The 14,330-nt window shown below is 56.7% G+C and overlaps 1 protein-coding gene across 1 annotated transcript in view; it reads right to left on the bottom strand.

Moving 5' to 3' along the window:
• Nucleotides 1–13,943, bottom strand: part of IFFO2 (intermediate filament family orphan 2) — a 48,288-nt gene extending 34,345 nt beyond the window's left edge. The window contains exon 1 of the mRNA XM_004426109.3: nucleotides 13,071–13,943. Within this exon, the coding sequence (XP_004426166.2) occupies nucleotides 13,071–13,735 (665 nt within the window). The 5' untranslated portion in view covers nucleotides 13,736–13,943. The remainder of the gene's footprint in view (nucleotides 1–13,070) is intronic.
• Between the last annotated feature and the right edge of the window lie 387 nt (nucleotides 13,944–14,330).

Genomic DNA, 14,330 nt, shown 5'->3' with positions numbered 1-14,330 from the left:
GCTGCCTCCGTATCGGCACAAGGAGGCAGGGACAGAGACAGACGCCCCCATTCAAGGCCACTGTCCAAGGCCACCGGGAGCCACAGGCTCCGGGCGACACACTGTGCTGGACACAGCCTAGAATGCTAGGTCTTGCCCGCCCAGAGACCCTGCGCTGACAGTCTGCTGAGCAGGAGAGGGGATGTGACCTTCTCGCTGGCCAGGCAGGCGGCTCTGCAGGGGAAAGGAAGTGCCCTGAACACAAAAGGCCACTCTGCCGCCGGAAGGGGGAGGGAGAAGGCAGTTCTCACCGCGCGGGACCTGGGGGCTGGGAGGGCCAGGCCTGGGCAGAGGGGACAGAGGGAGAAGAACCAAGGGGCCATGCCCACACCTAGCCCTCAGCTCACACTAGTTCACTGAATCCTCACTGCAACCTTGTGAGCTGAGGCTGTCATCCCATTCTACAGATGAGATGACTGAGGCTCAGGGCGGGGACGCAACCCTGGCAGTCCCACAGCAGAGTCAGAGCCCCTACCCAAGGGAAGGCCCGGATCGCAGGCCAACAACGCACACAAAGGAAGAGCGAGCAAAGCTATTGCTTTTTAATTCCCCATGGATTTATTATGCCTCAAGGCACAGAAGGGAACAATCCAAGAGTTGAGAGTCCCCGGAACTTGGCATCCAGTTAATCCTGGCTCTGCCAGTAGCCTGCTGAGCTCAGGCCTCAGTTTCCCCAAGTCTTGATGTTCTAAACGTTAGTATTTTCTTTAAAGGCAAGTGTAAAACCTATTGCAGTGGAATATTAAATATAAGACTTTCCATATAAAACTGTGTACAGATCTAAACGTACTACCTGTCAGGCCACAGCCCCAGCCTGGGGACTCAGGAAACACGGTGTCGTGGGGACTGGAGGGTCAGGCCTTATGGTTGACCAACTCCAATGCTCTTGGCAAAGTCCTCAGACCTTCCAATCCCAGGGCTTCCCCAGAGAAAGGGGAGAGGAATGACCCTCACTGGGCCCATGGGTCTCATCATCCCATTTTATACAAGAGGAAACCGAGGCACTGAGAAATGATGCAGCCAAGCACATGGCTGGCAGACAGGGACGGTAGGTCAGTCAGTCAGTCAACACCCCAAGACCCCAAGGCCAGGCTGAGGCCAGGGAAGTGCTTTTTGTTTTAAGGAGACAAACCCACGGCAACCTCAGACGTCCCTTCTGTAGGCCGAGAGCCTCGTCTGCACGAGGACCTGGATGTCGGGCCGAGGGCCAAGGCTCTGTCTCTGTGGACTTCATTTGACAGGCTCTGAGGCTTCTTCGCCCCAAGTGCTCTGGCCGCCGGGAGTTTTCGAAATCCCTCCTTAAAGGACTAGCAGCCCCCAGAAGGATTCCTTAGCCCAAGGGTTTCAAAGGAGCCCTCTTCAGGGGACCTGGATTCCAGCCCCTATTCTGCTGTGTGACCTCAAGGGAGCTGCTCTCCTTCTCTGAGTTTCAGTGTTCTCATCTGTAAAATGGTCATGGGCATGCAAGTGGGAATGGAGAGGAAAATATAAAAACTGAAGGACAAGCTCTCAGGTTTTTTTCAAAAGACAGAAGGCACGTCTACTCAGCCGGCATGACAGGAGACAATGTGGCCCGGAAGCAGGGGGATGGATTAAATGACCTCCGAGAGCGCCTCAAACCCTCTGGGCCCGCCAGAGGGTAAGAAGTCTCAGGTGTGAGGGAGAGGGGACAGGCGGCGGTCAGATGAGAGAGGGAAGATGCGCAGCCCGGCCTCCCCAGCCCGCTCCCCTCCCCGTGTCTAATCCTCAGTCCAGACCCTGATGAGGGCCGGGCAGGCTGAGCCCCCATGGCCAGCATTGAGCTCCAAGACCTGGCAGCCATCCCTCTCACCAGGCAACCTCCCCTGCCACCCACCATGATGTCAAGACCCCAGCCCCAGAGTACAAGGGGCCCGGGGTGGCCAGAAGTGGGGTCCTGACCCGGGGGCTCCAAGTCCACAGGATATAGACAGAGGCTCCGAGACACATGCTTACACGGACACACGGGCTCACAAAGCCCCAGCCACAGACAAAGAGCCCCCACCGAGGCCTGGCATCAGGCGGAGAGCGGGGGCTCGGCGCCCCCCTCACAGCCCTGCCCTGCCTCAGAGCAGGGACGGGAGGGGCGAGAGAGCCAGCCACCAGGAGCAGAGGCCAAACCATGAGAGAGGGGAAAGAGGGAGAGGAGAGAGGATGAGAGAGAGCCAGCAGGGCCACGGGAGGGAGGAGGACAAGCAGGGGAAGGAGAAAGGGCAGGTGGCCAGGTTCTGGCCGTGTCCAGACTCAAGCCTGGGCACGAGGGGCAGGCTCCAGACTGTGGAATGGCAACGCAGTCTCACCTCCAGGCCTTTGCACAAGCTGCTCTCTCTCCCTGGAGCACCCTTCCCCCTTCTCTTCCACTCTTACTGGACCTTCAAAACACAACTCAGGTGATATCTCCTCCAGGAAGCCTTCCTGGACTGGCCCTAAGCTGGCTCAGGTACCTTCCGGAATCCCTGGGTTTCAGGCACAACAGGATCCCACCAGGGTCCCACCTAGAGCTCCAAGGCTCTCTCTCTGGTCCTGTGGTCTGCCTTTGCAACAAGCTCTCTCCAAAGCTACTCCAGTCCCAGTCTTCCCGCCCTCCCCATCATCTCCTGCTAGATGGCCTTCTGTCCGTTACCACAGCAGCCCGGGGCAAAAAGGGCGTGCCGATGGGCCCTGGGAAGATGCAGCGACCCTGCCCAGAGAGGAGCCTGTCTGCCGGGGAATTTCACAAGGTCCACTTAGACCAGCAGTTCTTCCCCTCCCCCAAGACGGCAAACAGGCGGCAGCAAGCCAAGAACCATCTTAAATAACCCAAGTAATAAAAATGGCCAGTTAAGAGGGCGGAAGGCAGTGTCTCCACTGCGGGGGCGTCTCTCCATCCAGCAGCAGATGAGCGGGGGCCTGTGTGAAATTGCGCATCCCGAAGTCGGAGCACGCGGGCCGTAGAGCGCTGAGCAAGCATCTCAGAGACAGCTCGGAGACAGCCACGCGGAGGGGCTCCGGCCCCGGCCAGGGCCAAACGCCATCCGACTCCCGCCCCTGCGCCTCTTCCCAGGACCCCCAGCCTCACTCAATAATCACCCCAGCAGCTGCCAGTGTCTGAGCACCATCACCTCATTTAGTTTCTGGAGCCATTCATGCAATATGACTGTCCCCATTTTGCAGATAAGGAATGGTGGCTCAGAGAAGCAAATGACTCTCAAGGTCACGTCGCCGATAAACAGCGGAAACACTCTTGGCTTCCTCTCTTCCCAGATTCTAAGTTCCACACAAACGCTCTGCTCCAAGCTGTCTAGTTTCGCAGGTTTCTGTCTAACACCCCATCACAGCTTGCCTCGGGATCCAGGGGAGGCGTGAATATAAAGGCAAGGGGAGGATGAGACATTTCATGCAGCTTCGAGTAGCCCCAGGCTATATGCGATATTGGAGGAAAAAACAGCAGTATGGGTAGGGCCCAGAGCTTCCAACCATTTAGTCACCACGGGGACATCCCTCAACAGTTTATAAAATGCTTCCACAGGCATCACTTCATTTAATCTTCCAAACGGCCTCATGAGGTCAGATTTAATACTCCCATTTCACAGAAGTGAAAACTGAGGCTCAGAGCAGGAAAGCTGCCTGCAACAGGCATGCCCCTTCCTGGGTACCACACAGGATAAAAGGTTGAATCTGGAGCCTGACCTCCTGGGTTCGAATCTCGGCTTGCCGCTTATGAGTGGTCTTGGCCCAGTTCCCTCAGTGTCTCTGTGGCTCAGTTTCAGCATCTCTAAAATGGGCTAATGTTAGTACCCAACTCACAGGGTTATTACGAAGATACATGAATTAAATGTTTGTAAACTGCTTTGAATGGAGCCTGGCAGAGTCAATGTGGTATAAATATTTGTTTAATAAATTAACTAATAAATATGTATTGTGCCCCTAGTATGCACAGGCTCTACTTGAGCAGGTACTTGTCACGTGGCATTGTCTCATCTGCCTGCGTCCCCAGACTCTGAGCTCCTGGGCAGGGGCTGTGTCTGCTTCACCCCAGTGCCCAGCACAGGGCCTGGCCCGCGGCGGGCACCCAGGCACTGCCGAGAGAATGGAACCCTGGCTTCTCGGATGTCTACACCCAGCAGGTTCACCTTCCCCAAGGAGAGGCACGGAATGACTGTAGCAAGGTCCCTGAACCCTGGCAACGCTCATGGCACTCCCAGAAAGCAAAAGTTAGGCGACCAGAGCCCAGGGCGGAGGCCACCCCCTCCCACCCCCAGAATGCCCTTTGCCCCATCCTGCTCGTTATCAGTTGGTGAGAAGCTCTGGCCACCGCCCTGGGGCACTTAGGGGCCGGGTGTGACAAAAGGGCATTAACTTAGAGTCTGAGACCCACATCCAGGCCTGGCTTTGCTATGTGATGTCAAGCAAGTTACCTTTCCCCTCTGAGCCTTGGTGTCCATCCTGCAGAACCGCCACAATGTTTTAACCAGATCACGTGGCAAGTGCCGGACAGGTAATAACACGTGCTCCCTGCTCCCCATCCCCTCCCTTGCCAGGCCCGCCGGCCGAGGTGTGCCAACCTCTGAGGCTGACCAGGACCTCCCCCACCCAGAGTCAGGCCCCCAGTAGGATCATCTCCAAAGAGCAGGGCGCTGGATGGTGGCCCCGGAGGCTCACCTGCCTGCCACTGCCAGTGATTCATTGGCTTCTCAAGAAATAATTACTATCAAGCGACAGCAGGAAGTCTTCCCAGTGTAGCTGCCGCCTCCTGCTCCGCCACCCGCTGTGGCAATATTGTGACAGGCACCGGGGAGACCCCGCGCCTCGGCGTGCCTCCTGCCTGCCTCCTCACCCTGGGCCAGCCTTCACCAGCCCTCAGGCCGCACGGGACAAGGCCAGCCTGCGTCTCCCCCTGGGAAGAGCACTGAACTCGGGGTCTGGAGCCCCAGACTGGACTTGCTGCGAGATCTGGGGCAGATTTCTTCACCTCTCTGAACCTCTCAGCTATAAAATGGGCATAATCAACTCCCACCTCTTGGGGTTCCTCTAAGAATTAAATCTCACTTATTTAAAGAAGTCATCACAGAGCCCAGCACATAGTAGGTGCTCAATCAATGGTAGCTATTAAGTCATTATGAGTTATTTTTAAACCTTTTTTCGAAAATGCTTTCACACTCCACAATTTCAACTGATTTTTTACATCAACCTTGGGAAGCAGCATTCATAAGAAATCTTATCCCCATTTTACAGAGTGACAAACTGAGGTGCAAGAGATTACATGGCATGTGCAGAATCCAGCCCACTCCAATGAGGTTACAGAGAGAACAGGCTTCCCAGGGCACTGGACAAGCCCAGCTTCCCACCGTCCCCATTCCCAGGTGGGCAACGGGAAGCTCACATCATGCCACGGGCCAGCGAGGACCACCACCTGGACTCCAAAAAGCTCTAGCTGCCCCAGGCCACCACCCAAGGGGCTCAGCGAGGCCACAGCCCCTCGAGGGAACCAGAGGCATTTGCCAGATTTACTGTTGAGTGACAACTACCCTCTCTTGTTCCAGGAACTAGAGTAAGAAACCACATCCTGCCCAGGAAGCCAGCACTGGTGCCCACTGAGGGTGGGAGGGCACTGCCCTGGAGGGCAGGCAGCAGCATCAGAAATCTGCACCAGGCCCTTTTCTGGCCTGGAATCCTCTAAAAGCCTGCAGCCAGCAAGGCCCAGAGCCTGCACGACTCTCGGATGCTGCCAGCAAGGGCAGGGACCACCCTCTCCCAGTTTCCGGCCTGGTTCTCAACTCCTGCCCACCTCACAAAGCCGGCATCACTCACTCCTCAGGACACCCACCCTTCTGCCCTGTGAAATCTTGCTGTGTAATTTTTTTGGAACTTCACTATTCACAAACAGCTGTAGCTACTTTACTCCTCCCACAACCTTGGGACACAGAGCTCAGCATGCCCCTTTTCCAGATGAGGAAACTGAGACTCAGAGAGGCAAAGCGACCAGCCTAAGCTCGCTCAGCTTCTAACTCCTGCGCTGGGGGCTGACATCTGGCGCCAGGCAATGGGTGTTATTCAAACTTCCTGAACGGATGCAGGTCTGAACGGAAGAGCAGGTCTCCTGACTCCAAGTCCAGACCCTTCCCTCCACAAGCTGCGAGTCCCCAGATGTAGAGTCCATGCTGGTCACCCGTGTCGTCTGTGCCTTACCTCCCCCAGCCCCGCTGGGGGCCCACGAGCACGCAGCAGCCAGGCACAGACCCCTCCCTCGTGCACAAATGCTCAGCGTGGCCCTGGCTGGGCTCTGCGAGTATCACACAAAGAACACAGACCCAGAGCCGCCCCCACAGAGCTTACAGTCAATGTGCCGCGGACACATCCCGGGCAATTACTACTCAGGGTGTGGAGTGCTGCGATGGGGGAGGTGGTGGGCGCTCAGGAATGCCTGACAGAAGAAAGGCAGGGCAGAGCACAGGGGACAGTGGAGCTGCCTCCTTCCCTGTCCCAGACCTTCAGCCATCCATGACATGGGAAATAAACAGAACGCCAGCCAGGCTTCACTTCCCGGATAGGATCAAAAGCCAGGACTCCAGATGCAAAGGCCACAGCCTCCGGTATCACTGACACACGGCACGGTGTAAATCAATTCCCCTGGAAGTCAACGCATCTCCTTGCGGCAAACAGCGTGTTCAAATTCTGGGTCTACCCTTCTGTGTCCTTCAAATACCGACACGTGGGTATTTGGCCATGTGGGGATGCAGCCACGAGCCTGGAGAGAGAGCCGGCGAGCGTATGAGATGAGAGTGTGTGAGAGTGTGTGTGTGTGTGTGTGTGCTGGGGGAGCCCAGGGGGGCCCCCCGCATCCGGTGGCCGAGGCAGAAGCCCCGCCTGCATTCCTGGGAGAAGGAATCTTCAGCGTCAGCTGTCTCCCTGCTTCCTGCTTCCTCTTCTTTTCTGGGACCTCATTCCTCTCCCTCTAGCTTGAGGCTCTGAAAATCCCTCCCAAATTTGTCCCCAAAGAGAACGCCAGCCCAGCCAAGGACTCTGGAACACTGAGGAGCCAGATGGAGGGGGGTTTGTGGGTTTCTTTGAAGAGAGGTTGGGAGAAAGGGCGGGGGGTGGCCAGAGATTTCCGGAGGCACAAATCAACCGCTAAGAGTAGGAAGAACACCCTCCTTAGAGATGCTGGACAAAGCAGCAGCCCCCCCTCCGCCCCCAGCACCATCGCTGGCGCCTTCCACAGGACAGAGAGAGGGACATGTCCTGAAATGGATGTGCTGGGCAGCCCAGCGCCGCGCCGAGATCGTGTCCATGGACGGCACAGACGTGCGGGGGAAGGGATGGGCTGGGGGGACACACCAGGAGCCTACCAAGCCCCCGGTGCCTTAACACGTGGGCTCATTTGTTCCTTCCCCATCCCTGGGGGAGCAGCGTTCCTCTCCCTCCTTTACAGAAAGCGGTGGCTCAGGCAGCTCAGAGAGGCCAAGCAACTGCCCACAGTCACACAGAAAGTGGCTGAATGACAGAGCTGGGATTCGAACCCTTTGTCCACATCCTCGGCTGCCCCCCAGGAAAATCACAAAGAATCCATATCAGTGGCAGCTTCAGAAATAACGGAAGTGGCAGGGAACGAAGCCCTCCGGCCAGCCTTCCGGGCCAGCCTTCTGGCCTTGGGGCGTTTGGGGGCCACCACCCACCTGCTCAAGGGCCCCTAGGGCAGGGGACACTCCAGCTGGCTCACCCACCAGCCCTTTTCGGAGCCCTCCTTTCGGGCTGACAGCCCAGCCCTTTCCTGCTCACGATCAGAAATAGCTGTGACAAAAGTCCCTCCCATCCATGAAAGTGGCTTTTTAAAAAATGCTTAAAGGCAGAAGCACAAAAAGTGATGAGAACTCTGCCCGGCCCCCACCTCAGGCAGATGACGTGGGCATCACCTCGGAGTGGTGAGGGAAGCTCTCGATGGCAGAGAGAGGTCTGCCCAGCTCAGCTTTGTGGGTCAGGCCCCTCTGGGCCTCAGTTTTCCCATCTCTAAAATGAAAGTACTCAGCTGAATCAGCAATTTCTTTGTTTCTTTTTTTCCTCAACTGTAGAGCCCTGTTTTCCAATTGAATCTTCCTCAGAATGTCAATCTGAGAGTCACGGAAACGGAGCTGCTGTGGTTGATGTGGGCCAAATCCCAGGTGCTCAGCCCCTACTGTCCCCAGAATTGCCCCAAGACACCCTGCTCTGGACCCCAGGGCTCCAAAGGGCCCATCTGAAAACAGCAGGCTGAATGACCACCGTGGTCCCTCCAGGCTCTCAACCAAAGCTCCATCACCCCAGGCACCAGGGAAAACAAAGCAAGCCCTTCATGCTGACTTGAGTCAGGGGCAGACACTCGGCGAACTGCAGGGGGAGGGAACGAAACCAGCCAGTTCCAAACCACACTGGGCCTGGAACAGGAGAGGGGGAGGCCCAGACTGTCGTCCCAGGAGGCAGAAACAGCAGCCCTGACCCGGGCCCCTTCAAGTCCCAGACTCAAAGTGTAAAGCGAGCTGGGAGGGGTCACCTGAAGGATCCCCTCATGTCAAGGTGAAGGACTAAGGCTCAGAGAGGGCAGCAACTGGCCTGAGGTCACACAGCGCCCAGTGGCAGAGCCAGACCTGGAGTCCGGGTCTCTTGATGCCAATTCAGTTGATGCACTTGTTTAAAGTTCAGAAAGATTCAGCAGGAATCTCCCAGGGAAAAGCCCCCAGCTTACAAACTCAGAACAGGATATTTTGGTGGCAGTGGGTGGTGACAGGGCAGAGATGTTTGTTTTGGTTTCCAAATCAACGCTTGACAACCTTGTCGCGTTACGGTTTCAGCAACCACATCTCGCTCGTGGTGAAGAGCTCAGGGCTGGTTGGAGCAAGGAGAAACCAGAGCAGTAGCATGCAGGGTCCGGGCAGCCCAGGCCAGGGCTCTGGTTTGGGTTGGTGCTTACAAAACATGGTTCCTGTACCAGTGATAGCACAGGAGAGGAGGTGAGGGGGTGGGGGTACACAGGGGACTTTTTAAATTTAAACTTTATTTTATTTATTTATTTTTTCTGTGAGGAAGATCAGCCCTGAGCTAACATCCATGCCAATCCTCCTCTTTTTGCTGAGGAAGACCAGCCCTGAGCTAACATCCATGCCCATCTTCCTCCACTTTATGTAGGACACTGCCACAGCGTGGCTTGAGAAGCGGTGCGTCACTGCACGCCCAGGATCCAAACCCGGGCTGCCAGCAGCGGAGCGCGCGCACTTAACCCCTATGCCACGGGGCCGGCCCCCTTAAATTTTATTGACTACATGGGTGAATGGATAGACAAAATGTGTCTCACCATACAGTGGAATATTATTCAGCAGTAGAAAAGAACATACTACTGATCTATGCTCCGACACAGATGAACCTTGAAAACATCACATAAGTGAGAGAAACCAGACGCGAAAGACTATGTATTGCATGATTCCATTTACACGAAGTGTCTAGAAAAGACCAGTCTACAGAAACAGAAAGCAGATCAGTGGTTGCTCAGGCTGGGGTGGGAACAGGGATGAAATGCAAACGGCCATGAGGATCTTTTGAGGGTGATGCAAGTATTCTAAAACTGGGTTGTGGTCATGGTTGCACAACTTTGTGGATTTACCAAAAATCATGAAAATGGGAGGATTTTTATGATATCCAAATTATACGTCAATAAAAGCTGTTTAAAATAGTTGACATAAGTAATAATACAGGTGGTGGTACATGGATATAGCCACAAATCACGGAGAGGGAACTCAAAAAGCCTCCAGCTTGGAGAACAGTGACCTACACGCACCAGGCTGCCCTTTGAGGAGGCAAGTGGGGGTCTCCGAGGCTGTGAGTTCCTCCAAGTGGACCCAAGGAAACCCTGAAAGCTTTCTTTTCCTGGCACAGGCTTCTTCCATTGCTCACTGCTTAGGACTCCGGGCTAGACGTCCTGGAAGAATCTGAAGCCTTCAGTGGCCAACAGTCCAGGCAAACCCCTTGGTCTCATTCCTCAGACTGTGACTTCTCTTACAGACAAGGGATCAGAAGTGAGCTGGGAACTCAAACTCACATTTATAGATTGTCAAGGCTGGGAAGACCCTTTGAGATCATCTAGCCCAGCGTTTTTTAAACTTTTTAAAAAGTTGATCATATGCCAACCCTCCTCCCAAAAGAAAATTCTTACGAGAAACCCAAAAATAGAAACAATTAAAAACAGAATGTTACTTGTGTAAATTTATATTGTAGGTTCAAATATATAAGAGTTACCTACTCTAAATGCATTCAGTGAGGTTGATGAGGCTATTTTGATCCATCAACATTTAGAATTGGCATTGTGGAAGACAGGTCCACATGTCATTTAATTCTATCTCCAGTTTTGGCTGCAGAGTATCAAGAAAATCCTGACTCACACAGATAAGTCGCTGCGAATGGGAATTGTTTTTACCAGTTTGCTTTGTAATCTCAGAATACTCTTCAGACAAATGGAAAAGGCAGGAGAGTGGCTTTAACTTGAGGCCAACTACTAACAAGTTAGCTTATACGTGGATTTTGATGAGTTAACATTAAGAACTTAAAAGTGAGTGAGCCCATTTTTATGACCACGTTAACATTTTAATATATTTTTAAATATTAATTTTTATTTGATATTCAAGGAACCCCTACAGCATCTCTGAGGAAGCCTGGGGCTTCAAGGAGCACAGTTCCAGCCCACCCACCTCTCACTCTACAGACAGGGAAACTGAGGCCCAAGGAAGGGAGTATACTTGCTTTGGAAAAACCCAAAGTGAGCCCTGAATCAAGGTCAGAAAAGACCTTGACTTTTCTCCCCAGTTCACAAAAGAATGGAGGAAGAGAAGGCGCACACGCACCCCGGAGGGCGGGAAGAGAGACACCCGCACTCCACCTGTCTCAGCAGTGCCCGTCTCATTCCAGGCCAGTGCCAGCAGCTGACCTCACACCCCACGCCCTGGGTGCAACTCGAACAGAGCGTTGCTCAATGCCAACCTATCTCCCTCTGAGACTGGGCATGGTTTTTCCATCTCCTTAGTAGCCAGGTCCAAAAAGCACACACACAATAAAACAAACACAGCACAAGCCTGGGGCATGACGACACAATCAACAGTGGCAGACAGAAGGGCCCATCCCTCTGAGTTTCACCATGGAGAGCACATGCCTGTTTCCCTTCCCCAGCCCAACGAAGCTGCCCACAAGGGGTAGGGAGGTAGCCTCCCCACGGCAAGACACCAAGCCATTCTCAAGTCCTCAAGAGAGACAACTAGCCCTGGAGAGTAGCTCATCTCCGAGTGTGGTGTAAGATCTACCCCCAGAAAGCCAGGCCCTGCATGAGAGAAAGCTGAGACTGGGCATCTGCTCTCTGCTGGCTTGACAAAGAGCCTATCATCTTTTTTTTTTTTTTTTTTTTTAAAGATTTTATTTATTTATTTTTTCCCCCCAAAGCCCCAGTAGATAGTTGTGTGTCATAGCTGCACATCCTTCTAGTTGCTGTATGTGGGACGCGGCCTCAGCGTGGCCGGAGAAGCAGCGCGTCGGTGCGAGCCCGGGATCCGAACCCGGGCGGCCAGCAGTGGAGCGCGCTCACTCAACCACCAAGCCACGGGGCCGGCCCCTATCATCTTTATAACATCAGCTTGATTACTTTATACCTTCCAAAAACCATCACCACCCTACTCTTCCTTCATGCAACTGTGGATGGATTTTATTATTCCCATTTCTCAGGGGAGCAAACAGGCTTCCAAGTGGTTCCACAGTCTCGCTAGCCGGTGATGGAGTGGGCATTTGAATCCTGCCCAATAGCCAGCCTGCCCACTGGAAAGAAATGCAAGGAGATCCTTGCCCAGCCACCAGGGCAGACCTCTGTGCTCATGGGAGCACCAGGACTCAAGGAGTGGAAGGAAAAATCCTTCTCAGCACATCCTCCAAGCCCTGGAGTTCAGAGCCCTGGCTCCCAATGCAGGGTTGCCCATGCCTGGGACAGCAGCAGCCAGGACCAGAGGACCCCACCCCCACCCAGGCCTGCAATGCTACAGACAGACCCTTCTCCTCTTATCAGAAAACCGAGCAGACAGTACTGTCAGCCAGACTGCAGGCAGGAAGCACTGTCAGTTTCCCAGCTGGGGAATCTGAGCTAGACAGCAATGTGCGGCCAGTCCCGCAGGCAGTCTGCCCTACACTCTAGCCAGAGATGGTGGGCTGGGTCCATTCGATGTCCAGTGTTCTAGCCGAAGGTTATCTCCTGCTGTGGGCCTTTAGGGCCGAGTTTGTTGTGACCCAATAAACCAGAACAATAGTGGGGTGGGGAGAAGAGGGGTGAAGGGAAGTGTTTTTAAAAGCTTGTGGCCAGTCTGATGTAGGTCTGGTTATCCAGCCCAGCCAGCTGGACCTTAGAGAGCTGCAGCAAGACGGCAGACCCTGGTCCCAGTGGGTAGGGACAGATGGGTCCATTTTCAAACACATGATCTCATTTAATTCAAGGAACAAAAAGCCAGTGGGTTGGTTAAGAGTTTTTTCTTTTCATCCATGAAGGGAAGGGAACCCACCTCCTACCTCCCTGGGAAAACACCCAAGCTGGGAGACAGACTAGCCAGGAGTAGTTAAAATCACTAGTTGAAATCCCCCCTTCACCACTTATTAGCCAAGCCACCTTAGGCAAGTCACTTGCATCTCTGTGCCTCAGTTTCCTCATCTACAAAATGGGGATAAGAATGCCCTACACTCTGCGTTGCCGTGAGGATTAAATGAGATCCCATAAAACCCCGATGGTTACGTCACCTAGAAAACAACGTGCCCGGTCCAATGACGGTGCCGAGGTGTCCCCCACCGTAGTCAGCGCCGCCCCCATTCTTGGAACCAGATAACTGAGTTTCCCAAGCGTGTGTAGGCAGGCGCTCAGCAAACACAGCTTCCAGCCCACCCGCCAGGACCAGCTGGCCGCCCCCGACCCCTCCCGAACACATTCCGCGGCTGCCGGGGCCTGGGCGCCCCTCGCCGGGCGGGGTGGGCGGCGGGACCCCACTCACCTCCGCTTGTACTCGTCGCGCTCGCGCTTCACCTTGGCCAGCACGTTGTAGAGCGCGCGGATCTCGGGCGTGATGGTGTCGATCTGCACGCCCACGCCGTCGGGGTGCACCCACGACACGCCGGGGCCCTGCACGGTCTCCACGCCGCCGCCGCCCGTGCGCCGCACCTGCGTGTAGCTCCAGATGGTCCCGGGCAGGCGGCCGTAGTGCTGCGGGTGCGAGCCGCCGCCGGGGGGCAGGCCGCCCAGGGCCACCGCGTTGGCGTTGGCGCCGGCGCCGGCCGCCGCGCCGCTGCCCAGCCCGCTGGCCGGCGCGGGCGGGCGCAGCAGCTCGGGCCCGGTCTGCACGGCCTGCTCGCGGGAGAAGGTCTTGTAGCGCAGCCGCCGCTCGCGCTCGCTCTGCTGCTGCTCCAGCTGCTTCTCCAGCAGCCGGTTGCGCCGCTCCAGCTCGTGCACCTTGGCCAGGAAGCAGCGGAAGCGCACGTTGAGCCCCTTGAGGAGGTGGATGTTGGAGCCCAGGTCGTCCCGCAGCGCCGCCGCCACCGGCGCCGGCCCCGGCCCGGCCCCGCCGCCGCCGCCCCCCCCGGGGCAGCCCGCGCCGCCGCCGCCGCCCGGCGGGCAGCCGAAGGCCAAGGCCATCTCCCCGAACAGCAGCGAGTTCACCATGCGCCGGCTGCGCGGCTCAAGGCCCCGGGCCCGCGGCTCCAGGTGCGGCTCCAGCTCGGGGCCGGGCTCCCGGCGCGGCCGGGCCAGGGCAGGCGCGGGCTCCAGCGCGGCCGGCCGGGCGGGTCCAGATGCGCGCCAGATGCGGCCTCCGCAGCGACCGCGGGCGGCCCGCCGCCGGATGTGGGCGCCGGGGCGAGCGCGGGACTCGGGCCGCGGTGGAGGCCGCGGCGGGTGCGCGAGGTCGCGGGGCTCGCGGGTCCGGCGCCGGGGCTGTCAGAGACGCTGTGCAGCCACCGCGGCAGCCGCGCGCAGAGGACCCTCGGCCGGCACTGCCCCTCTGCGGCGGGCCCCGCCCACTGCAGACACGGGCCCCGCCCCCGCCCTCGCCCCGCCCACCCCGCCTCGCTCTGCGGCGCTCCCCGAGCCCGCGGCCCCGCCCCCGAGGCCCGCAGCGCCGGGCCCCGCCCACGGCCCCGAGGCTCCGCCCACCCCCGGGCTCCGCCGCTCTCTCGGCTCCGCTGACAGGCTGTCTGCAGCTCCGGCTCCGCCCAGCTGCCGGCTGGACCACGCCCCCGCCCGCGCCGGGTCCTGCCGC

The sequence above is a fragment of the Ceratotherium simum genome, chromosome 22, assembly GCF_057802395.1.
Source record: "Ceratotherium simum simum isolate JZ-2026a chromosome 22, ASM5780239v1, whole genome shotgun sequence".
Classification (NCBI taxonomy): Eukaryota; Metazoa; Chordata; class Mammalia; order Perissodactyla; family Rhinocerotidae; genus Ceratotherium; species Ceratotherium simum.
The sequence above is the reverse complement of the archived record's forward strand: the minus strand, read 5'-3'. Positions and strand labels throughout refer to the sequence as shown.